At 40.0% G+C, this 24,264-nt stretch overlaps 3 protein-coding genes across 3 annotated transcripts; 2 read left to right on the top strand and 1 right to left on the bottom strand.

Annotated features, from left to right (window-relative positions):
• Window positions 1–293: 293 nt before the first annotated feature.
• Window positions 294–19,161, top strand: LOC132257804 (protein Atossa). The gene is made up of 7 exons (XM_059754839.1): window positions 294–527; window positions 12,993–13,709; window positions 13,774–13,910; window positions 14,482–16,226; window positions 16,287–16,456; window positions 17,424–17,680; window positions 17,745–19,161. Exons 2-7 carry the CDS (start codon window positions 12,993–12,995, stop codon window positions 17,929–17,931), a joined length of 3,213 nt encoding a protein of 1,070 aa, XP_059610822.1. The 5' UTR covers window positions 294–527; the 3' UTR covers window positions 17,932–19,161.
• Window positions 19,162–19,396: 235 nt separating this feature from the next.
• Window positions 19,397–21,629, top strand: LOC132257532 (DNA mismatch repair protein Mlh1). The gene is made up of 4 exons (XM_059754486.1): window positions 19,397–19,586; window positions 19,643–20,764; window positions 20,828–21,007; window positions 21,071–21,629. Exons 1-4 carry the CDS (start codon window positions 19,477–19,479, stop codon window positions 21,627–21,629), a joined length of 1,971 nt encoding a protein of 656 aa, XP_059610469.1. The 5' UTR covers window positions 19,397–19,476.
• Window positions 21,630–21,633: 4 nt separating this feature from the next.
• LOC132257533 (succinate dehydrogenase assembly factor 2-A, mitochondrial) lies at window positions 21,634–22,308 on the bottom strand. Its single transcript, XM_059754487.1, has 2 exons — window positions 22,194–22,308; window positions 21,634–22,117 (listed from the first exon to the last, which is right to left on the bottom strand). Exons 1-2 carry the CDS (start codon window positions 22,218–22,220, stop codon window positions 21,665–21,667), a joined length of 480 nt encoding a protein of 159 aa, XP_059610470.1. The 5' UTR covers window positions 22,221–22,308; the 3' UTR covers window positions 21,634–21,664.
• Window positions 22,309–24,264: the final 1,956 nt, after the last annotated feature.

The following is a 24,264-nucleotide window of genomic DNA, read 5'->3' on the forward strand; positions in this document are numbered from 1 at the left end:
CGCCAGTACAGCTGATTCTGTCAGGGCATCACCAGTGGAGGGGAACATTTTCTCTGCACACTTTGCTGATTCGTCTGAAGAAAAATCATCAATTTTGCAGGTAAAAATCCTTGATTAGTCCCTAAAAATCTGTTCTGGACTCCTTGGGATGCTCACTGAGATCGCCAAATGCCCTGGGAAAGCCTGTCTCAAGCGATTAGGACAGTTTTTCAGCGTGAAAGTGACTTTGTGGGGAAAAGGTTGCTCAGCCCTGGTGAAAAGTCATTTTTCTGGATTCTCGCTGGCACTGCCTCGAGTCGTTTCACTGGCGAACAGATGTAATCGTGCCTCTGAAGTGAGCGAAACACTCTCAGCAGACATTCTCTGTGTGGAAACTTTTTTTTTTCAAGGGAAAAAGTGTGCAAAAGTGCAGAAAAATGTTTAAATTGTGCGAAAAAATGTACTACAGTGACTATAGTATAGCTATTGGACTTTAATAGTTGCAATTTCCACGTTCATTCGCCATTCGGATCGCAAATATCGTCAAGGTAAGCCTGAGAAGGGACCACCTTACCTCCATTGCTGTCATTAGAAAAGCACGAAAATCTCCCCCGAAAACTCATCATACTCAACATGTCTGTGGTCCTAATCACCTCTTGGTGACCTGTGATGGTGATTTGTGTCCACACAGGGTGGCTTGAGTGGTTAATTTGGGTGGAATCTGGAGAGAAATTGTCAGTGCTTGTCTTGTGTGTAGTTCCACTGACACCGTAGAGGGAGTGCTTGGTTAATGGAGTTTCGTACATTTTCCACCTATTGATTTCACACAGAGAATGAAAGCATCTCTGAAAGTCGACAAAATGTCTCTCAACTCAGTCTCTCTTTTCATACAACCAACATCTCTTCGGGGGCTTCAATCATTAGATTTAATTAATTGACGAAACGCAATCGCGCGTCTGACGGAATCTTGGCGGGGTGTTGCGAAAGTGAAACAACTTTCATCACAATTCTTCCTCGAATTTCTTCGCTCTGTCGCTCGGTGGTGCGCTCCTCTGTCCCCCATGGGGGCCCCCTTTTCCTGATGTGTGAATTTGCCCCCAAAATTCCCATACAATTCATGGCAATTGAGACGTAGATTGAAAGACTCGAGAGCGTCATTGTTTCGCGTGGTGTTCTGTTATATTCTATATTTTTCCCTCTGTGACCCAGGAAAAGAAAGAAAAGCCCCCGTTACCACTGGCTCTCGTCAGTGTGAATGTCCTGCCAAACGGGCTGAGCTCTCTGGCCAAGGAGAAAGTGAGAGAAGGAGGACTCTGGTCGAGGGGTTGTGTGTGACTCTCTCTCGTTCGCTCGTGCTCAATTTTCGATCCGAAAAGTGCGTCAGCAGACGACAAAGAACACATAATGGACTCAAAATACATAATATAAGAGGAGAACACACGAAAAGTCATACGGAGAAGAGGTGAGAAAACTCACCAGAGATCCTTCTTCTCTTGTTCTTTCTTCTCTCCCTCAAGGCGCACACATTGGATTCTCGCGAGATCCCCAGAATCTCCCCAGTTTTACTCTTGTGCACAACAGTCCACCAATGTCCGCATAAAGTCTCGCGAAAGATTTGAAACATTGCTGAAGTCAGCAATTTGGGTGTATATAATTATTGGCAAATGTCTGGATTGCAATAGCCAACAAGAGAGAGAGAGAGAGTGAGACATGATGAAAACCTTCGAAGAAGTATGTTTCTTATCCATTGTGATTCGCTTAAGAGAATGAAAAAAAAGCTGTGCAACCAATTGAGGATCTAATTTTAGCTGAGTCCGCTGAGACTGATTGAAAAGTGAAGATCAGAAGAAAGTCCCAGAGGAGTTTTTGTTGCTAATGACGGAGTTTCCGATTTTATTAGTAGTTTGCTGATGTCTTTGTTGCGCTCTTTGTTCCATCTTGGCAACCAAACCACGTTTGTCCCGCAATGAACTGATATCATTCCCCATTGAGGGGAAAAGCCCCTCGTCTCGGTAAAGATATTCATAGATGTTCCGTATTTGCTTTTAGAGAGACAGAGGCCTTATCACGGAGAAGGACAAAGAACTCTTGTCTCGTCCTTGTTCGGTTAATGTACTTATGGTTTAAGGAGTGAATTTGAATGGGAGGTAGTTTTGCATTGATTGTTGCTCTCATTTGATGCCTTCATGATGGGATTATGTTCATTTTGTTATCATGGGTTAATGAGTTTTGGCCAAAATGAGGGTTTCTTGAATATTTCAAGTGAAACCGGACATTTGAAATCTTTCACATGAGGCGAAAACCTCGTGTGTGACTCAATTCTCAACGTGTCTTGGGCGCTTTGAGGAGGCCAGAAACATGAAGAAGAAGAGGAAGAGGCTTGAGAAGAGGCAACCAAAAGTAAAACTTCATCAAACACATATTATCTCTGGGTGTCTTTTCTCGTTTGTGGGCTTTTTGTCTCTTGGGCATGAGCACAAGTCGCTTGTGCACTTTGAAATGAGGGAAGTTTTTGCAAAATTTCCCAATTGTTTCACGTGTTTTCCTCCTGGTGAGCCAAGATTTCCAATGGTTGATAAATCAACATCGCATTATCAACTGATAATATTCGCACAATGGCGTGCACGGCGGAGAATCGCGAGGTGTTCTCTGTGCTACTTTTGGAATCATCATCGCAAGTTGAAAAAAAGAAGGCCCACAAGAGTGGGAGAAAGAGAGAAAGAGCGACATTGGAGTCTGGTTTTATTCTTTTATTTTCACTTCATTTATGTTATTTTTTAGTTATTCTTCTTCAATTTCAAACGAAAGGTGCGCAATTCCCGTTAACTTATTGTAAAGCTCTCGTGGGCAATGGTGGCTTCCACGTGTGTGTTTCTGTGTGTTTTTGTCTGTTGGGCACATGGAAAAAAAAGATATGGAAAATTTTTAGGCATACTTCCTATTAGACAATCAGGTATAAAGCGAATTTGGCTTCTTTTTTTCACTCCTAGACTTATAATACCGAATCACCATTGCCGTGCTCTAACCCTTGTGCCAACCCGCGACTCGATGTGGTTCGTTGGCCTCGAACACGGTCTTTGTACACCGAAATCCCGACTGAATATGTCCAGAGAGTGAGAGAGAGAAACAGAGACGCAAAAAAGCACACATTTCGCCCAGAAGTTTCAATTGCCAAGACAAATTTAATGAATAACGAGATTCTGTGTGGGTGGGGATGAGTTCAAATGCAGATTCTCATTTTACCACGAATGGGATTGCCTCACAGGGTGGTTGGTTAGTTTGTGTCAAGGATGTCTGCATTTATTGGCTATCTTTAACCATAAATGGACCCAACCCTGATGCCAACATGTCTATTGATATGTTCCCATTTTGTGCTGTGCACAAAGTGTTTGAGAGGAACCTTTGTTGGGAAATTACGTTGTGACAATTACTAGGTTGGATTTCAGTTCTCCAATTTCAACAATAAACCCTAAAAATAGTAAATATTTGAGATATTTCTCTCCCTGCCATTACAACCAACTTTTGCGCCTTGTGGGCTGACGTCAGACACACGCGGCGTAGAGACTTTCGTAGTCTGGCAATACCACAAAAATCATCTGATTGATGGTTCTCAACATGTTTTCTCGTGCTTGAATTTCACACATTGGGAATCAATTGCGCACTTTGGACAAGCTCTCATTTAATATACAATATCTTTTTTTTTACTGGCCTTTCTGCGCTTGTCGACGATAATCTCGTCGAAATTCAAGAAGCATTAATTGCAAAGCAATGTGCGCATGAGACAATGAAAATGACACGTAGCTTTCGTAGTATGTATTTTATTTATATATTTCTTCTTAATCTCTATTTTTTTTTTATTCTTTATTCTTTTCCTCAACCCGCTTAAATATTCATCATTCATTTTTGCATTTGAGTATTGCCAAGAGAATTGCGTTCTGATGTTGATGGTGGAAGAAAAAAAAGTTGACACAAGGAGGTGGAATATTAATTTAATTTTCGCATCATCATTTTCTGTAATCCGCATATGTGTTGCTGGATTATGCGAGAGACTGTCTTGATTTTTCTCTCTGTTGCCAGTTGCCACACTATTGCGTTATTGTGGTCTTTCGGACTTGAAGGTGTGTTGATACATTATGATTTTCAAATGGGTGTAATATATGGACCTTGAAACATTAGAGGTGTGTATATAAAGAGAAGACATATATATATATTTTTTCACTTTACATATCGCACACACAACTCGTTGAGACGTCATATGTAAAGTTTCTCATTTGCCATTTTCCCTTACATTGTTTTTTTATGGCTCTCTTGCAAAAGTGCCTTTTGAATATAGTATAAGACTCTCTTATATGCGCAATCAATGGGGTTAAAACAGAGAGAGAGTGAGAGAGAGACAGAGAAAAATGTCTATAAATGTACTTGAAGGAATTGTTTGGCTGAGGCAAAGAATATTTTGGCAAATAAATCCCTTCGTGATTTTTGCTCCTTTGTCATTTTGATCTTTTATATCACTTCTCTTGGCCTTTATTTGCCTTTATTTTTTTTGCTGGTGTGTCTCACCCCTAAACGCCCTCGTCATTGCCGAGAGAAGTCAAAAAAGTATTAATTTGTGTTGTGGGAAAATTTATACACACTTTTGAAAATATATCTTCATCTTCCGCATTTCTTTATATCGTATATAGTTATTAACGGAAATCCAGTGAATGATTTTTGGTGTGAAAATTCCTTATGGTTTATTGCGTAACAACACACGATGGTGTAAAAAGAGATGTTATATGTTTGTCAGTATAGTTGAAATATTTCAGAAGTGGGATGTTATTTTTATTCCGTGTGCTGGACAATCTTCAAAATGAGGCCTTCACTTTAGTATCAGTTTTTCTGTGTTGGCACAGAGAGTGAGAGAGAAGGAATATCAGTGGGAAAATTGTGTGGTGGCGCAAAAAAAAAAGAGCAGCTGATTGTGCGAGTGATGTGTTGTAGTTTTTGAGAGTGAGATAAAGCGAGGAAAATAGGGAGATATATAGCAATGTCTGCAATTAATTAATTTGACATTTTATATAATTTTTTTCAATGTGATATTTCTGCTCACAAAAGAATATCACACACAAATACACACACGGCAAGAAAAGAGTGTGTGTTAGCATGAATTTTAGGCTTCCTAAAATGTCTCTCGAAAAGTATGTCAGAGGCAAGAGAGCATATACATAGCGAGTGGGAATGGGATGGTGAGTGGCTCAAGTTGGCTCTTCTGGTTTACTTCTCTTGGAGCCTGATTGAGAAGTCTGGTTGGGAGTGAGTGAGAAGATGATGGTGGATAAATGTTGCGTTATTGAGTTTTCTCTTTCACGTCTATTTTATGCTGCTGTATGTTTTTTTTTTTATTATAATTGACTGAGAGGAAAATATAGCTAGCGAATTGATCAATTTGATAAGAAGAAAAAAAAGTACCACCTTGAGATGGATTAATATAGAGACAAAACACACTCAAACTCTGTATGAATTTGATGAGAAATTAATCTCTGATTCTTTCTGAAATGACGTTTCATTAATTTTAATTCGGTTGAGTTTAGCTTTTTGTCATGCAAGTTTTGTGTGAAGAGAAGAGAGCAAAGAGTTGATTTTTTCCCCCATCAAAGTCTGTGAGTTTAACAGGGATAGCTAGTTTTGGACTCTATCCTTATTACTCCATGGCATGTTAGAGCGCAAATTTATGCTGAAAGCTGATGTCTTATGCAGTTTTTGTGTGCGCAACAAGGACAACCAGTGGAGCCTTCGGCAAATCAGCTGTTTAGTTGGAAACAACGCAGTCTGGTGCCCCCCCACCAATGTGATTCGGATTAGATTGTGGAGCTGCTGCGAGTGAGGAGTGTGGTGGTGGGAGTAGGAAAATTTCATAACAAAACGTGGGGAAACGTGAAGTAAGAGAGAATGCACACACATGCTCAGTGCCGTTGGCAAGAGTGTGCGCAATAAAAATAGAGTAGAGATGCGAAAGGAAATCTAATTTATGATATTTCGCTATAATCTTCACTTGTACCTGTCTCACTCGCACGCACGCTAAATTGCTATACAAGCGCACAAATATACTGACGTTTTATCCGAACATATGTTTTCTGTTTACAGTTGGGTGTTTTTATTTTTTTTTATTACTTGACCAAAAGTTCTTTTTTCGCTTAGGTCTCAATACTTGATAGTGTCTGGGAAGAAAATGATTTTTCCTACAATCATCATTCATTGGCTCCTTTTTAACGGGGAATTTTTATGGTTTTTCTTTTTGCTTTTGTACAATTCATTGGTTTTTATGGCATTAATCTGACATAACAATAGTACACACAAATGGTACTTGAAAAGCGCGAGCATTTTCATTTTTTTTTTTATATGCAATTACCTTCAACACACATTTCATTTTGCTTGAATAGTTTCAATTAGTGTTACTGGGCTCAATTGTATGATTTATTTATTCACTCCATGATACCCTTTTTTTTCTTCTCTTCTGTGTGTTACACATGCGAAAATTCAATTTCCTGTCTTCCAAATTAAACAAAAGCAACTGTAATGCTTCACGATTGGTGCAAGTGAGTGAGAGACGCGTTTAAGTTGGAGTTTACAATTCACACATTCGAAACTTCCTATGGATTTTCACACACAAATGTTTCTTCGCCATCAAATTTTCCTTCTTGACTGTCAGCAACACACACAAGTTTCTCTGTAGGGCTTCTCAAGCCAGCGTGAACAAAAGTGTTGATTTCATTGGGGGGAAGAGACACAGAATACCGTGGAGTTGATATCTTGATGATATAATTGACACAATTACTTTCATACACCTCCCAAAGTACATATTAATTGCGTCAGAGGAATTTAAAATGTATAAACTTTTCACTCTTTGCCATATCACGTAACGAGGAGATTTCGTGGTTTAATCCCTTGTGAGTTTGTGTATAGACTTTGGATTTAAACTTTTACCTTGTATTCCATTGAGAATTCTAGGAAAATCCGGTGAATTTTTAACTACAATTCAAATGAATACATTCTACTGTGGAATCCAAGGGAAGGATAATATGGTTGAAATCTGTACACCATTTCCTGACTGGAATCTGACTAAAATCTAACCGAAATCTAACCAAAAAACTTTAAAATCCATGGTTTTAATTACACTATTGCGTATTTTTCTTGATCATAATCTTTTAATTAATTTTCTTTTGTTATTTCTAACTCAAAATTAAAACAGTTTATTAAAAACAAATTTAGGTTATGTTTCAATTAAGCATTATTTCCTAAAATCATAATTTTTATTGGGTAAAAATACGCTATTCTATAGATAAAATGAAAATACTTTTAGTTTATGTGTAAAAATTTCTAATTTAAGATGTTTTTTAGGCTTAAATCACTCACATAACTTAGAACAATCAAGGCAGTGAATTAAATATTGCATAAATTGCAACATTTCTACTGATTTGTACACCTTTTGACCATATTATCTCGCCCTTGGTGAAACCCTTTAGATGAATTATGTAAAGTAAGAAATCCATATTTCATCACTGTGGTATTTTAAAAGTCAAATATTTTTTTGGCTGTGTGCTTGCCACATGCCTGTTTCAAGACATAATATCGTGCTAATTTAAATAAATTCTGCTTACACGCTTATAACACATTTTCAACGTCTGGCTGATCATACTAAATTCATCTCTGTCAAGTCTAGGGTAATGAAGAGTGCTATAAAACAGCCACACGGTGAATTCACCAAATTTTTCCCATAACAATTAAAGTGCAATTTCAGGGAAAGATAAAGACAGCGAGAGAGAGAGAGAGGACGAGAAGGCAATTGGATATGGAATTCTTTTATTTGTGGCCTTTTTATTCGTTGAATTCACACGCGAATGACATAATTTTGCACGTTTGAATTGAAAGAGAAGCAAAGGAAAAAGAGAAACACGTTTAATTCTTGGCCAATTTATTGTTTTGTATCTTGAACTTGGCAAAAATGGAATTGTAGATTAATTTTTCAATAAAAATTGCCACTTTTGTGGTGTTTGAGGAGTGGACAAGACAAAAAACTTTGCTTCTTGTTCAAGGTTTAGACATGTGAGTGACGTTTGAAATGGTATGATTTTTTTGAGGTAATTGAAGCTTTTCAGTAATGCAATTTGTATATACGTTGAAATGCATGCGTCAGAGAAGTGAATAATTGATTTCTGTGTGTCTGAGGAGATAATTGGTGTTTTGAGAAATTGGCAAGATTGCAAGAGATGATGGTTTGAAAGGAAAATGACGATGTGTGATTGATTGAAGATTATTCAATCCTCTCTCACTCTTTCTTACTCTCTCTCTCTCGTGGTACGACTCTCTGCAAGACTTCTTTTTTTGCACTTCTGCAGTGCAAAATGAAAGCTCTGGCAATGCTGTTGGTTGATAATGATGGAGAGAAGTAAAAGTGTTTAAAAGTTTCGCCGACGAAAGTCAAATTGGATTACAAAATGTATTTGTAATTTTACCTCTCTCTCTCTCACACTGTGTCTCCCTTCTCGCGATGGGGATTATGAAATAAATTCACATGCACATAATTGAGTGAAAAGAGGGTGTTATACTTGAAAACTTTCCACATTATTAATACATATAAATTGAGAAGAGAGCTTAAGTGCGTGTGGATTTTTTTTTGCATACTGCACCTTTTTTTACCACTCTGTTGCAGTTTTTTCTTTTGTATCGTTTTCTTGTCTTACCTGCTGGATTAAAATTAAAGTCGGTTAGTATGATATTTTCTCACTGCATAATGAAAGTGGAGCAACAACAACTTATGGCGATATAAAGTGTGTGTGTGTGTGTTTGGTGTTTTTTTTTTGGAGCGCGATTAAGCAGAGATAAAGAGGCCCAACGAGTTTTTTGTGGTATAAAAAAGAACTGACAAGATTTAACCCTGCGATTTATTATTTTTATTATTATCTTTCTGTGACATTTGTGTTCACTTTTCTCTCTTTCCATGTTATCGTGAAAATGGTTTGGGGAAAAGAGGAAGTGTGTACCGCCGAGACTGATGCTCTCTCTCACTCTATGCTTTTTTTTTGATAAGAAATCAATCACTCTGTGTTGAAGTGCAAATTGCTTTAGAGAATTAATATTTTCCATTTCATCAGATGCTTAGTAACAACAATATGTGTTTTAGTATATAATATAAATTGCAGGGTAAGCTGATGAGGTTATATTGTGGGGAAAGAAAAGAAGAATAGCGGTTATTGTTGGACGTGTTGTGTGGAAACTATGTAATGTTTAATCATATGAAAATGCGCTGCGTGATATGGTGCGGAGTATGTTGATAAGGAATTTGTCACGTTATATTCCAATGTGCATATTTATCACTTTCGAATGACTGAAAAATGTGAATACACTGAAGGGGAGCAGAAAAAATACAAAGTTCACCACATTTTCTACTTTTTCTCCAGGCTTTCTCTCTCGTATATCTCTTCGTACACCCTGATGAGATACGTTAACTCATCTCTCTCTGTGTGTGCTTTTTTATTCAACACCACAAGCACAAGCACAAGAGAGAGACTTGCAAATTTGTGATGATATAATTTTTTGTATAAATGCATCAAACAGAGAGACAAAAGTTATAAATTGCTATTTTTCTGTTAATTATAGTGAAAATTCGAAAATTGCTCATCGTAGTTTTTTGCACATGATGAATTTTCATTACAATTATTAAGTCGCTATGTTAATATTTATATATATATATAAATGAATTAATATTGTATAAATGTGTGCGAAACTCGTGGAAATTGCATGAGATATTTTTTATGCAGAAAATTCCACACGTTCACAATGGGAATTAATATAAATACAGTCAAGTATTTTCCATGGAAGGAAATTGAACAGAGAGAGAAAAATCACTCCCGAGGGGTTTAGTAGTGCAGTGATTTTTCTTTCTGTTCATGAAGTTAATGAAAAATCTTATATGTTTAGCGTCTTATTGTAGGAATTTGTGGTAAATTGTGGGACTTTTTTTTTGGGTGTTCATAAATGGGCTTTTGTGTCGAATTGAACTTTTATTTCCACTTCATGAACATGGCCAAAAGTTGGAGAAGGTTTTTCGAGTTTTTTTTTCCGTACATTTATATTATTGCCTGGTGTATTTTATACATATTTTATATATACAGTGTGAGGCAAAAGCAGCATGAATTGATCAATTTTAGTCGACCGTGTGCTACTTTCAAATGAAACTTGTGCTCGCAGCATAATGTGCAATGCTGAAGTGTGGCTGTTTTTGGCTTTTCAACTTTTTCAGCAATCTCACAACACCCTTTCAAAAATATGTTCCCTTCAACTCTCTCTCAAAAGCGCGAAAGGAAGTTTTGTGACGTTGGAGAGAAATATCGCGCGAGACTTTTGAGCTCTGCGGGTGTTTGATTTGCTAGAATATACGAAAGCTTCTTTGTGACTTTAGAAGAGAAGTAATGAATATAAATGGCGTGCTGAAAAGTGAGGAAATCTTTTTTTTTTGCAATTGCATTTATGCACACTTTTCAATTGAATGACTTCTATGTTGAGGGATTACAAGCAAAAAGAGAGAAGAAGAAGGAGGAGAAAAATTGCACACAATTCAATGAGCAATTGTGACTCAACCTTCAATTTGTGTAGTTGCACACTGTGTGTGGTAGAAAGTGTCATTGAGGAATGCTTATCACGTGATGATCATTTTATCGCGAAAGGGTATCTCAGAAATTTCCCTGGCCTTGGCATCATTGACCTCAAAATATCTATACTATTCAGCTGTTAGTGTGTTTTTCCTGTATTTGCCGTCACACTTTCATTGAGGGAAAATCGTGGATGAGACGATGAATAAATAGAAGACACTCTTGTCAATTGAATGGTGTGATTTTGTTGTTTTTTTTTTCGTTGTTGTTGCTGTTCAGGGTATTAAGTCATTGTGTAATGTTGCAATGTAGGTGAGACTAAAAATTGATTCACGCCTGAAAATCAGTGTATTTCAGACAGTGAAACTTTTAGTCACGTCAATTGGTCAATATTTATTTGATCAATATGTGAATTTGCAAACCTTTTTATGCTGAAGTGCCTTAAATTTTCCATTCTGTGCTCTAGTTCAGAGTCAGTTTTCATCTCTGATAGAGGCGAAAGCCCAATTTACATTGCAGAATGTGTTATTGAGGATTCTGTGACCTGAGAGTGAGCAAAGTACATTGCGCTGCGGTACAGAATAAGCAATTTACCATGGGTGATTGATCTGATAACGACCTCAGGAGAAAATTTGACAGTATCAGCAAAATACTTAGAGTGAACATAAGATGGTGTGGTCAAGGAGAAAAGTGGTAGAATGTCTCTCTCTCTCTTGGGTGTGGGTTAAATTCTTGCCAAAGATATACGAAAAAGCCTGCACTTTATCGCAATTGAAATTTTGAAAGTGCAGAATTGCAATATGATGCAACATTTTTAGCATGCAACTCATGAACCTGACCGCAATAGTATATAATTCTTCGATAGAGCAAAGAGAAAATTGCGCCAGAAGTGCATTAATGTGCGTACGTGAAAATGTGCCTCACTTCTCTCTCTCTCTCTCTCTCGCTCTTTCTGTTTCTTCACTTTTATCAAGTCAATTTATTGGTTCCCCAATAGGAGGACTTGGAGCGCGAGTGTGTTTTGGGGAGAATTGTTGGGAGTTGTCGTCTTTTCCCAACCACTATATTCATGATAATTAATTTAAATCAGTGAAGAGAATTGAATAATGGTGTTTCCTTAATGATGAAATACGATGACTTAATCTAGCGCACATTTGAGTTAATTAGGTGAAAAAAGCAAACAATTCACGGAGTCAATTTGATGTGAAGAAATGTTTATTCACCTTTATTTCTGAGGAAAAAGAAAATTCAATCTTTTCACATTCGCAAAAATTGTGCTAATGACTTCGATGATTAAAAAAAAGAAGAAGAAGTCAATTGTGTGGCGGAGAAGATGAATAGAGAGCAATGAATGATAAGGCAAATTGTGTGACAAAATGCGCTTATGGCGCACTTGGCTAACCACAGTGACACATCCTAAATAAGGAATTCTAGAGCAATTGTCGGCGATATCATTCGATTTTGACCGGTGTGACATTCTACTATCTTTCGATGGGTGGAAAGTGTAATATAAATTTGCAAAGTGTGTCACGAATGTGTAAGATTGAGCAATTTTATATTGTGTATTTCTGGAATATTGCGGTGATTCTTAATTTTAGACTTCCTCTTTCTGTGTGTCAAATGATACCATATCTTTTCATTTATATACACTTTCCAAAAGTGTCATCAAGGGGGAGATAATAAGCTTGAAATCTGTGCACCACTTCTAAAAACTTCCAAATTGGTTTGTTTCCACATTAATCCTCAAGATATATTGAATTTCTTGAGTTTCCATTCAATATTTCGATGTTTTTCGATCATAACCTCAAAAATATAACTAAGAGATCTTCAAAAACTCCGTTTGGAAGATTTCTAGATCACAAAATCTTGTCTTATGATTTGCCAATGATCTTAAAATTGTTGATTCACAGTCAAAATTGAACAGAAAGTTTTCTATATGGACATTTTCCAAGTTTAAATTACTATTTTTAAGGTTATGTTTGACTTTAGCGCAATTTGTACTGTTTATTGGCATCAAATGATCAAAAAAGCATTGTAAATTGCTTAATTCTGTCACTGAATAGCAATTTCTTTGACTAGAGTGTAAGAATTGATGTTCTAGAATACGAATTATTCATTAAATCTGTCCCTGATTCATTACATAACCTATAAAAAGACTCTAACGTTCGTTTCTATGTAAAAATAGAATGAAAATCCAAAGAATCTTGGTGATTTGTCAGTGAATTAAGCATTCAGAAATGGAATATTGTAGGTTTTTCAACACTTCCACTTCTTAAGTATACTTCTGACTGTATTATCTCCCCCTTGAGTGACACATATGTGTTATTTTTAGGTGTGTGTATATTCTTGATGTGAATAATCATATTGTCCCTGTTTTGTCTCCAGATGCACAGTGGCACCTGCATCGCCCCAACGAATCCGGCCTTCTCCGTGTCCATTGGGATTGCGTCGTTGGTGCTGGAGGGACGCTCAGTGGTGAATGACGAGGATTCACGCGATGCCGCCGCGAGTCAGCAACAGCTGGCCTCGAGTGCGGCAGCATCGTCGTGGGCAAAGTCGGATTCCGTTCAGAATATCCATCGGCTGAAGCAGAAATTGCGTCAATTGCGATCGGCGCCGAGCACGAGCAAAGATTCAGCGGAATTCTACCAGACCACAGCCGCCGCCGCTGCCGCCGCGATGATGACATCAGCTCCAGATGATGTGGACTCGGACAATGATCTCGATGTGCCCATGATGAAGTCGGCCACGTCGTCCAGTGCGAGTAGCTCTGGGGGAAGTTCTGGTGACACGGCGAGTCTCCTGGATTCGCTGCAGAATCTGGCGTCGACGTGTCTCAAGTCAAAGCCACGATCACTGAAGGCGATGGGATTGTTCAAGACGGTGGATTTGGACACGAGTTTGTCCACGTTGCTCGCCAGATCGGCGTCCACGTCGTCGGTGATGTCGAAGGAGATGTTGAAGGGACGCAGCAATTCCACATCGCGACGATCGAGCATCAAGTGTGGCTTTCACTGTGAGCAATTTCTCAAGAAGATCGGCGTAATTAAGCAGGGTCAGGACAATGATGCTGAACACCATTGCAGTGATCTGGCAGAAAGTGTAAGTGCGACGAATTGTTGGAAAGATTGGATGCAAAGTAAATGACTTTCTCGATGATTTGCAGTGTTGTCGTTGGCAAATGCAGTATAAACAAATGGCAGCCATTCTCAGTCGAGGCAATGGAATTTGCATTGAGGTGTATCTTGGACCGGAGACGCAACCGCTGCTCCTTGAGCAGTGGATCATACAGAAGATCGACAAGTGAGTTTATTTATTTTATGATTTTGGCTGGGGAAAGTTACAGTGCAAATTTGTCGAGACTTTTTGATGCCTTGAATAACTCTGAAGTCACTGAAACAGAGCTGAGAATTGAAGATGATTAATTGTATTATGTGTAATAGATTAATTTCTGCTGTTTGCGGAAGTAATTCTCAATGTGGGTCAAGAGGAGAGTGAGAAAGAGAGATGGTTGTTGAATGTGTGTTTAATCTTTGATAAGGTAAATTAAATTTGGAAAATTTTCATGAGATAAGCTTTAAGTCCAATTTATTATACACACACATATTTTTATTTTTAAAATCAGAAAAATATGTGAAATAATGCGAATCAGACACACATGATATACTTGAACCTTGTTCACTTGATTCACATTGGTTTTTCCTTCGCAATCTACAAAAAAGTCACTCAACTCAGCTCTGGCTTCAGGAAGTTTTCAAAAATCATGGCGTGGCACTAATAAATATAAGATGCCAAGTGTGAACCTTGGATTCCTTCAAGCTTTGTGATTCTCCAAAAAAAAATTATGAGTGTCTTTTTAATGTTTATTTTGCAGGCCCGTTGAACCTGGAATGACTCTTCCGTCGCTCTGCACTGCCATTCGTAGTCAGTTGCACTTCTCACAGATCACAGCGTGGACGGATTTGCTGTCCAGCGGTGTGGAGTTGCGTGACAATCCGCGAATAACATTTGGACAATCGCTTGGACCACGTCTGGATATTTACTATCGTGTGAAATCCTACGATACTGTGTCGAATTTTGAGAATCAACCGCTGATTCACACATTTCCCAATGTGAAGCTAGACGACGGTGTGGCAGTTCAGGTGTGTCTTAAGAGTCTGCCGCGCCTGGAGATGATCCCGAAGTTGAATGAGGAGCGCGTGTTGGCGGTGAGTGAGGAGCGTGAGATGATTTCGGTGCCATGTTGCATGGAGAAGGGGAAGCATAGGTGTACATTTGATGAGGAATCACCCACGGAGATGATGAGCAGCATGAACATCCTGCCGTCGGTGTTGCATCGGGAGAAGCAGCTGCAGAAGTACAAGAAGCGCCTGATGCGGCGGGACAAGAAGAAGATGCGACAGAGTGGTGAGGAGGACAGGTGGATGCAGAGTGAGGAGGATGTGGCGGTGGCGGCGGAGGTGGAGGCGCCGCGGCAGATGATGATGACGGCGACGACGACGAGGGTGGAGGAGAGGCGGCAGTATGTGGGTGAGAAGATGCCCAAGCCACCGATTAATGATCTCAGACCACCGCTCTACTTCACATCGCCGTGTCTGGAGCCCATTGCGCCGCCGGCGCCGCCGCCGCGGAGTGCCACGCAGGCGACACAGACGGTCACGATGGTCCATGACACGATCACCGTGTCCACACAGACGGATCTCATGGACTGCTTTCCACAATGTGATCTTTGCAATAATGAAATGCAATACATATGCTGGAACTGTGATAATAATATTATTGTGAATCTGGCGTCAGAGGCGAAGGTGCCGCCGCTCAACAAGGCGGATCTGCTGCTGCAGGCGATGCAGCGCACGGCGCTGGCCAAGTGTCGCACGCCCGAGCACACGTGCGACAGAGGATCCTGTGATAGCGCCAACGGAGACTTGGATTGTCGATTGTGCAAGAGGCAGAAGATTCAGCACATCTACGGCGGCGAGAGGCCAACAGACGTGGCGCTCAGTCAGTTTGACGAGATGAGTCTGGATGTGGCGGACGATGAGGCTGGCGGTGTGGCGGAGTTTCGTGCTGAGGATCAGTACAGGACGCCACAGAGCAATGGCACAGCCGCCGCTGCACTTCATGTCAACACAACGCCGCACAGAGTGCCGCCGGCTGAGACGCTGACGACTGGCGGTGTGATGAATACGGTGAAATCGTCGCTGAGTCGCGTGAGGAATCTACCAAAGATCAATCTATCGAGTGTGTTCGGGGAGGCGGCGTCGCTGCGTGCGCCGACGATGACGACGCAGGAGCACAAATCCTCCCCAATTCCCATTAGGAACATCTTCAATTTCGACATGACGCCCAATGTTGGCTCCGTCGTGCCTGTCCAGAAGTCAAATTCAGCGCCCACATTCAATGGTTCGCACACCCTTTCGCCACGCTTTATCAAGTCCGCCGCGATCTACAAGCGCAGATCGCGACATTTGTCCGATCGATCGTCCGAGAGATCATCAATAGGATCAGACGAACAGATCTCCGATGATGATCTCACCCTTGATAGTCCAATGACATCGCCAATTAAGCTCTCCACCAGCTCAACGTGGAAGCTGCCATTTGGTCGCAGAGGACTTTTAGGTATGTGTTAAACAGCTGTCTTTTCGTGGGATATTTGATGTGAAAATTGCATTCTTGCAGGTTCTCTGGAGGAATCTCTTCTGCAGAGACGCATCGTTCCAAAATTTCAAGTTCCTGGCTTTCGTATCTTACTGGGAGCATCCGGAAGTTTCTGTCCAACTCAACTGACAATCCCCGCTAAGACTTACTTCTACGAAATGGCAGGACAAACAATCAGTACTCCTTATGTGGTATGAATTCTTTCTACTGTTTAAATGGCTTTAATGTTAATTTCACCTCATTTTCTGAATATGCAACAAAACACTTTTTATAGCTTTCTAACAAAGTGGTTCAAGTTCTTTCCTGATTCTTGCAATTGACTAAGCAAGATCTCTTTATGGTGGAAAAACCTTCAGTTTTCCGTTTTGGGATGAGAGCTTATGGACAAGGGGGAGATAATGTGGCTGAACTTCAATCACAAACACTTCTAGACCTCTGACAGTGCTTAAAACATGTGTTTTCCTTATTTTATTCACATTTTTCGGTGACTTTATATATCATAACCTCAAATTCAGGGGTCTTTGACCTAAAATGACGCCATTTTTGATTGTGTGACTCTGAAAACTTACGCAAAAACAGTATTTTAGGAATATTTGAGGTCTCTAGCGGATATTTTGATGTACTTTGTAACATAACCTAAAATTTACCTTGAAAGAAACTTATTCGGAATCTTTTAAAGGCAAGACTAATCGACAATGAGCTAAAATTTGCTATTTCAGAGTAGAAAATCAGAAAATCAATCAGAAAGCTCATGAAAAAGATATTTTTGTATCCTGAAACCATATTTTAGAGGTTATGATCAATATTAGCATAATTAACACGAGTTTAACATTGAAAGCTTGTGATTTTTATTCGATTTCATTATTATTGTGCCGGTAAGCGCAAAAATGAATGATTTTGAAGGTTATTTAGTGGCAAATTTTGTCTTAAATTCATAACATAACCTAGAAAATGTTAAGAATAATTCTTTTTCTCCAATTATTGCATTAATTTCTTTTGAAAGTAACTTTTGAACGCACAAATATTGGAAAGATTCAAGCACATCCACTTCCAAATACTTCCACTGAATTGTACACCACTTCTGACCATAATATCTCCCTCTTGCTTATGGAATGATTGACATTGTGAATGATGTAAAAATGCCTGTATTTGTTGCAGAGCGAGGTTCGTCTGTCGCGGAAGGGATACTCAATTCCACGATCGGGCACAATCCAGGTGACGCTGCTGAATCCGCTCGGGACAGTGGTGCGGATGTTTGTGGTGGCGTACGATTTCCGGGACATGCCCAACATGGCGACGACGTTCATTCGGCAGCGCGTTCTGGCCTTCGATGAGGATCTCAATCCGGGCCGCGAAGTGGCTCAGTTGACGACGTGCGAGCAGATGAAGCTCCTTCGCTACGTCATTCATCTCAAGTGAGTTTTGGGGCAGTTTTTTACTTGTATGCGCAATTTTGCTGATGTTGATTGTTTTGTGCAGATTTCAGACATCACGCTCGGGCCGATTGTCGCTGCATTCGGACATTAAGATGCTCATCTCCAGGCGCACAGACTGTGATACAGCAGCTGCACACGCCAAGGATGCCCTCGAGAGTCCCAACGAGCTCAAAATTCTCACCATTCAACCCGACAATCCGCGCTTCAGTCTGCGAGTTGATAAGAATTGACGCATCATTGGCTCAGTCTCAGAGTGAAATATCTCTGAGAAGAAGAAAAAATTGTACGCAAAGAGGCGAGGAAAATTTATCGATATATTTTTTAAGTTAGGCGATAGACACGATAATAATTTTTAGAGAAGAAAGAATTATTAGGTTTTAATTGTCGATGTCTCATCACTTTTAGCGATTTGTGATTTGTTTAATGTCTAATTAATATTTTTTTTTTTAGAAAGTGGAATTTTTCTCATTATCGTCGCGAAAATATTCAATGATTTTTTTTTTCTTAATTATTATTATTATTTAGGATTTGCTTTTGACCACACGAAAATTTTTTTAGAAATTCGTTTCTTGCAATATTTTTCTTTATTTTGGATTAAAAAAAAATTATAAATTATGTCTTGAAGAGGAATTTTTGAGGAGGAGAGAATTTAAATGCAATTTGCCAAAAATGGGCAAATATAGAGAGAGAGAGAAAGAGGAGAAATTGTAAGTTATTTTTGAAGTAGATGCGTGTTTAGCTGGAAGTTTCATATGACAAATTTAGAGAGAAAGAGAGTTTGGGAAGAAGAAAAAATATATCTTGAATTGTAGAAGTTTCGGTCACAAGAATTGTCAATGTTTAAATGCAATGTTTGATGAAGCAGAAGCTGAAGAGTTAGCTGAAGACACAATTAACACAAAAAAAGTCCTTTTCTGTCCGCTTCTTTTCCCAAGAAAAAAGAAAAAAAAACACCCCCAGCAATATGTCAATGTGGTTCAATGCTTCAAGACAGTGGTTATGAAATACATAAATTATTGATGGAACAGAAAATATATATCTCTAGCGACAAAAGTAAATGTAGACACTGCCATAGAGAAAAGAATTGATTCTGGTCGTTGACGTGAAGCAGCGCACGTCGTTTTTTCTTCGCGAAAAATATATTAAATCGATTTATTTTAATTAGAATGAAGAGAGAAAAAGAGAGTTTAACAAGAGAAAGAGAGAGAGAAGCAAAAAATGGTATATTGAATGTAGTCAGTGATAAACTATTGCCAACGTGTATATAAAATGCTTCTAGTGGTACAGAGAAAAATAATAAAAAAAAAATCAAGCAGAATATCGTTATAATCAATATATTTTTCGATGAAAAGTGAGAGAGAGAGAAAGAAGAGGAAAATTCAAATGAAGACCCTTTTTGGCGAGTTTTCGGCTCTTTTTTCCGAAAACTATATAATAAAAATTTCAAACGATGAATTAAATAGATGTTTTGTTGCATTATTTTACTTGAGAATTGTAAATGTTATGAATAAAATGCGTATCAAAGTAAAAGAAACACGTGTTCTTGACTGTTTGCTTTTTGAATGCAAAGTATACTCCAGCGCCTCTGGTGTGGCGCAAGGGAAATTGTGTAGTTCTCGGCGCCTGAAAGTATGTAAATTTGAGCAAATCGAGCAAAATTGCGCGTTTTCTGTGCCCGAATGACAATCTAACCTAACTTTTTACAGTATTTGATGCCATGTTTGCTCTCAAATTGCTCTGTTTTCCGTGAAAATACTCGATAATTTGGTGACGAAATGGAACCAGGAGTTATTAAGAAGCTCGATGAGAATGTTGTGAATCAAATTGCAGCAGGAGAAGTGATTCAGCGTCCGGCAAATGCTCTAAAAGAGCTCATTGAAAATTGGTAAACAATTCCCAGAGTTTCCCGGAATACTTAACAAATCTCTTGTTCTCTCACAGTCTCGACGCCAAAGCCACCAACATTGAGGTGACTGTGAAATGTGGGGGCATGAAAATGTTGCAGATCCTGGACAATGGCACAGGTATTCGGAGGGAAGATCTGGAAATTGTCTGTGAACGCTTCACGACGTCAAAGTTGGAGAGATTCCATGAATTGTCTAGGATTTCTACTTACGGATTTCGCGGTGAAGCCTTGTCCAGCATCAGTCACGTCGCCCATCTGCGGATCCAGACGAAGACGCGCGACTCTGTGTGCGCCTACAAGGCGCAGTATGAAGGTGGGAGATTGAGAGGAGATCCTGTGCCTTGTGCCGGCAATCAGGGCACAATAATCACGGTTGAAGATCTGTTTTACAACACACCACAGCGGAGAAACACTCTGAGGACGCCAAATGATGAGTATCAGTTGATTTACGGCGTGATAAGCAAATATGCCATCCACAATCATCACGTTGGTTTCACGCTGAAGAAGTTTGGCGAAAGTCCAGCCATAAGAACCACAGCGAAGTCTTCAGTCTTGGACAACATTCGGGTGATTTATGGCAATTCGGTGGCAACTGAGCTGCTTTCCGTTGAGTTCGCAGATCAAGCATTGAAGTTCTCAGCCAGAGGTTTTGTCTCCAATGGAAGTCACGCGCTGAAGAAGGGCATTTTCTTGCTGTTCATCAACAATCGCCTCGTGGAGTGTGAAACCCTCCGGACGGCCTTGAATGAACTCTACAGCGCATTTATTCCCGCGGGAAATCATCCATTTATCTACATGAGTCTCCAAATTGATCCTCTGGCCATCGATGTCAACATTCACCCCACAAAGCACGAGGTTCGCTTCCTCCACGAGGATGTCATCGTGCAGAGAATCGTCCAGAAGATTGAGGAGAAACTGCTGGAAGGGAAGTCTTCGAAGACTTTCTACACGGAATCTCGATTGCCGTCGCAGAAAGCGACGAAAAATCAACCTTCTACTTCGGCAGAGCCCAAAGAAGAGCGCAAAACCACGGAGGAAAGTGCAAAGATTGTCCGGACGGACAGTCGAGAGGTGAAGATTGAGAAGTTCTTCTCGCAATCCTTCACTTCTTCTCCAATCATCACGAAGAGTGAGCCAAAGGCAGAAACATCAACAAAGTGAGACATTGTGATCTTCTTTTGCCTGAAATCTCTGAAATTACTATCATATTTCCTTCCCAGATCACCAAAAGCACCAATGCTGACCAGCATCTTGACGCTGAGAAAGACGGTTGAGGATAATTGCAGCGATCCGCTGCGGAAGATCATCAATGAGTCGAGTTTCGTTGGTGCTGTGGATAGGAAACACTTCCTGATTCAATCGGAGGACAAGATGTTCCTCTGCGACACCAGGAAGTTGTGGTGAGACGAAGGATCTTCTCTCTGGCGTGATAATGCACTGAATTCTCTCTTCTCTCTTTCCAGTCAGGAACTCTTCTACCAAATCCTCCTCTATCACTTCAGGAACTTTGGGAAAATCGAACTGGAGGAACCCCTGAAGCTGGAGGACTTGGCCATGATGGCGCTGGACTCTGAGGAGAGTGGCTGGACGCCAGAGGATGGCGAGAAGAGTGATTTGGTGCAATTAACAGTGGAGATTCTGTGCGAAAAGGCGCCAATCATGAAGGATTACTACAACTTGATCATCAACGCAGAAGATCACACTCTGAGAACTCTTCCATTGCTGCTGGCCAGTTTCACGCCGCCCATGAGCTATCTGCCCATGTTCATTCTGCGTCTGGCCACAGATGTGGACTGGAAGAGCGAAAAGGAAGGTTTAGAGTCGCTTAGTGAGGAAATAGCGCGCTTCTACTCAGAACCGGAGTTCTGCGAGGCTGAAGAGCAAGTTTATGCCATTCTGGAGCACATCCTTTATCCCGCCATGAAGGAGTATCTCATCCCGCCTCGGAGTTTTGCCTCCAACAAGGCATTCCTCGAGGTTGCAGCGCTTCCGGAACTGCACAAAGTCTTCGAGAGATGTTGATGCGTGGTTCGTAATACATTTTATATTCACAATTTTCACTGACTCTTCGACACTTCACCGAGATCAGGCTGTTTGGATCTCACTTCTCGCGGCGCATTCTTCACGTGCTCCCGGAGAAGAGTCATTATTTCGTTGTCATACTCAGTCGGGATGGGTTTCTTCTCCGTGGCCCAGTAGTAAATGTCCCAGTCATTCGAGGGACCATTGATCAATCTGTCATAGAGCTTTGTCTGCTCCGGCGTCATCTGCTGAAGGTATTTTCCGGCAAATGTGCTCAGCAGCAGGTCATTTTCCAGCATTCCGCGCTTCCGGGACTGATAAAGCAGTCTCGCTTTCTGCACTGCCAGCGATTCGTTCTCCTTGAACGGATACTCAGGAATCATCACCAATTTAGGGTCCTCAATATCAATGCACGGCACCTGATCGGGATTGCCCTCCTTTCGTGAATCGCAAAAGGACGCCAGCCGGAAAACTTCCCTCCGGCGGAGCTGAAGTTACATAAAATTGAGGTTATCCAGTATTTAATCACTTTTCAGGCAGAATTTTGAGAATGATTTTACTCACCGTGTGTTGAAAAATGATGCGAAGCATCTTTGTTACGAGTTTAGTTAATTATTGCAGAGTATTTGTTGTTTTCTCTACGCGAATTTCATCGGCAAAAAGACCCAACAAAACAGCTGCGAATTTTCCTAAACAAATCGACTAAAGCGACACGCAGCGATGAACATTTGAAGTGAATAGCGAAGACACACCCACGATTCGCCAGTGATTCTCAAATTCCGTGGCGGGAAATCATGAGAAAATTACCAGCAAGAAAAATACATAAATTCATTGCTTGTCTAAGAAAAATTTCTCTATGCAAATCACACATTTTCAACAACTTTCATTTCACCTTGTAAGAAATTTTCCTGGATGTTTTGTGAGCTAATATAAATTCCGATTGCGATAAGTTTAACATTTCTCGCCACTTTAATCTGCTTATCGGTGGTGTAAAATCTTTCAATCTCGTGGGAAACGTTTCATTGACAAAAATCCCTTAAATCTCATCTGCTGGAGAATGTAATTTTCTCGTGGTGGCAAAAAAAGGGCGGCAATAGAGATGAGAAAGGAGAGTCTGAGACAAGAAGCCATCGGATGTTTCTTGCTGACTTCCACTTCCTCTCTCTCTCTGTCCTCTAGTCAACCTCTTTTTGTCATGTCCGCCCAGGATCTCAATTTACCCGGAGAGACACTTTCTTCCTGGACGTCGAAAAGCTGGCCTGAAGAAGGCGGAGGACTTCTTGCAGTGGAAAATGTGCCAAAGGTGGTCGATGAAAACTATTAATTATGGCTCTTTTTCATTATCCTCTTCCCTTCGCGTGCAAAAGGAGGGGAGGAAATGTCTTATATGTGATTTTCAAGGGGGAGATAACATGGTCAGAAGTAGTTTAGAGATCAATTGAAGTTTTAGGAAGTGAAACTGTTTATATTTGATTCAAGAGGTTTGATTTTCTGTTCATTATTCTACTCTTAGAAATGAATTTTTATCCAATACCTAATTTTGACATATTTTTCTAGGTTATGTGACTGATTTAAGACTTAAAGTAGAAATTCTTGGACCTAAACTGAAAGTATTTTCACTTTATTGGTAGAATTTCGTAGTTTTACCCAATGAAAACCGTGATTTTTTAAACTAAGTTTAAATCAAACATAACCTCATTTTTTTTAATAAACTGTTGCGATTTAGAGTTAAAAATAAAGAAAGAAAATTAATTAAAGGATTATGATCAAGAAAAATACGCAATATTGTAATTTTAGCGGAATAAAATCACTAATTATTGTATGAAAACGTGACTTTGAAAGTTTCTGGTTAGATTTCAGTTAGATTTTAGTCATATTCCAGTCATTAGTTGATTTTAGTCTTGTTTCAAACAATCAGTGAAGTCTGAAGTCCTGGAAAGTGTTAAGGATTCTTCATACAAACTGTAAAAGTGTCAGGAAGTGGTGTACATATTTCAGCCATATTATCTTCCCCTTGGTCTCTTTTGTCGTTGCGTTGGCAAAAAGCGCGCACATGAGTTGTGGCTGAATTGCCGTGCGGAAAGTGAATTTGGGGATAAAATCAGGGGTGCAAGAGTGTGAATGTGAGCACGGTTTTTGGTTAAACTGCGATACAGAGTGAGGGAATCGTGCCCTTTGACCCTCTTCGCGTCACAATCATGCACACACACACGGAGAGAGCAAAAATCCGCCCACACAAAACACCTGTGGATGATTTATAATAATTGTGCGAATTTTTGGGACCTTTTGCCGTGGCGGAAGTGTTGGGAATTCGGCGTGGAGTCTGCGTGTGTCTTTTGCCACTCTTTCCCACCCACTTTTCCCGCACACAGTTCGCATAGACGCGAGCATCATTCCATTCTCCCTCCCCAGAAATGGTCAATTAGTGGATGACGTTCGAGGATCTTGGCGTAAAGTACGGTAATTAATTATTTTTTGCGCGCCGCCTTCGTGTCTTTCATGCCTTCAAAATTAGATTAACACGGAAATGATTACATAAATGGCATTTTCAGGTGATGTGACCTGTCCTTCTCTTGCTTTCTGACCATTTTTCTCAGTCCGCCTGTCCGGTCTTTTAGCGGAAGCGCAAATTTAC

The sequence above is a fragment of the Phlebotomus argentipes genome, unplaced genomic scaffold, assembly GCF_947086385.1.
Source record: "Phlebotomus argentipes unplaced genomic scaffold, Phlebotomus argentipes genome assembly scaffold_4, whole genome shotgun sequence".
Taxonomy (NCBI): domain Eukaryota; kingdom Metazoa; phylum Arthropoda; class Insecta; order Diptera; family Psychodidae; genus Phlebotomus; species Phlebotomus argentipes.

Bases quoted from the DNA above. Each gene is read 5' to 3' on its own strand.
- LOC132257804 (XM_059754839.1), top strand. From the start codon at position 12,993: ATGCACAGTGGCACCTGCATCGCCCCAACGAATCCGGCCTTCTCCGTG. The intron at 16,227-16,286 runs GTATGTGTTAAA...GCATTCTTGCAG, and splicing joins TGGTCGCAGAGGACTTTTAG to GTTCTCTGGAGGAATCTCTT. The intron at 16,457-17,423 runs GTATGAATTCTT...TATTTGTTGCAG, and splicing joins CAATCAGTACTCCTTATGTG to AGCGAGGTTCGTCTGTCGCG.
- LOC132257532 (XM_059754486.1), top strand. From the start codon at position 19,477: ATGGAACCAGGAGTTATTAAGAAGCTCGATGAGAATGTTGTGAATCAA. The intron at 20,765-20,827 runs GTGAGACATTGT...TTTCCTTCCCAG, and splicing joins AAGGCAGAAACATCAACAAA to ATCACCAAAAGCACCAATGC. The intron at 21,008-21,070 runs GTGAGACGAAGG...CTCTCTTTCCAG, and splicing joins TGCGACACCAGGAAGTTGTG to TCAGGAACTCTTCTACCAAA.
- LOC132257533 (XM_059754487.1), bottom strand. From the start codon at position 22,220: ATGCTTCGCATCATTTTTCAACACACG. The intron at 22,118-22,193 runs GTGAGTAAAATC...ATGTAACTTCAG, and splicing joins GCATCATTTTTCAACACACG to CTCCGCCGGAGGGAAGTTTT.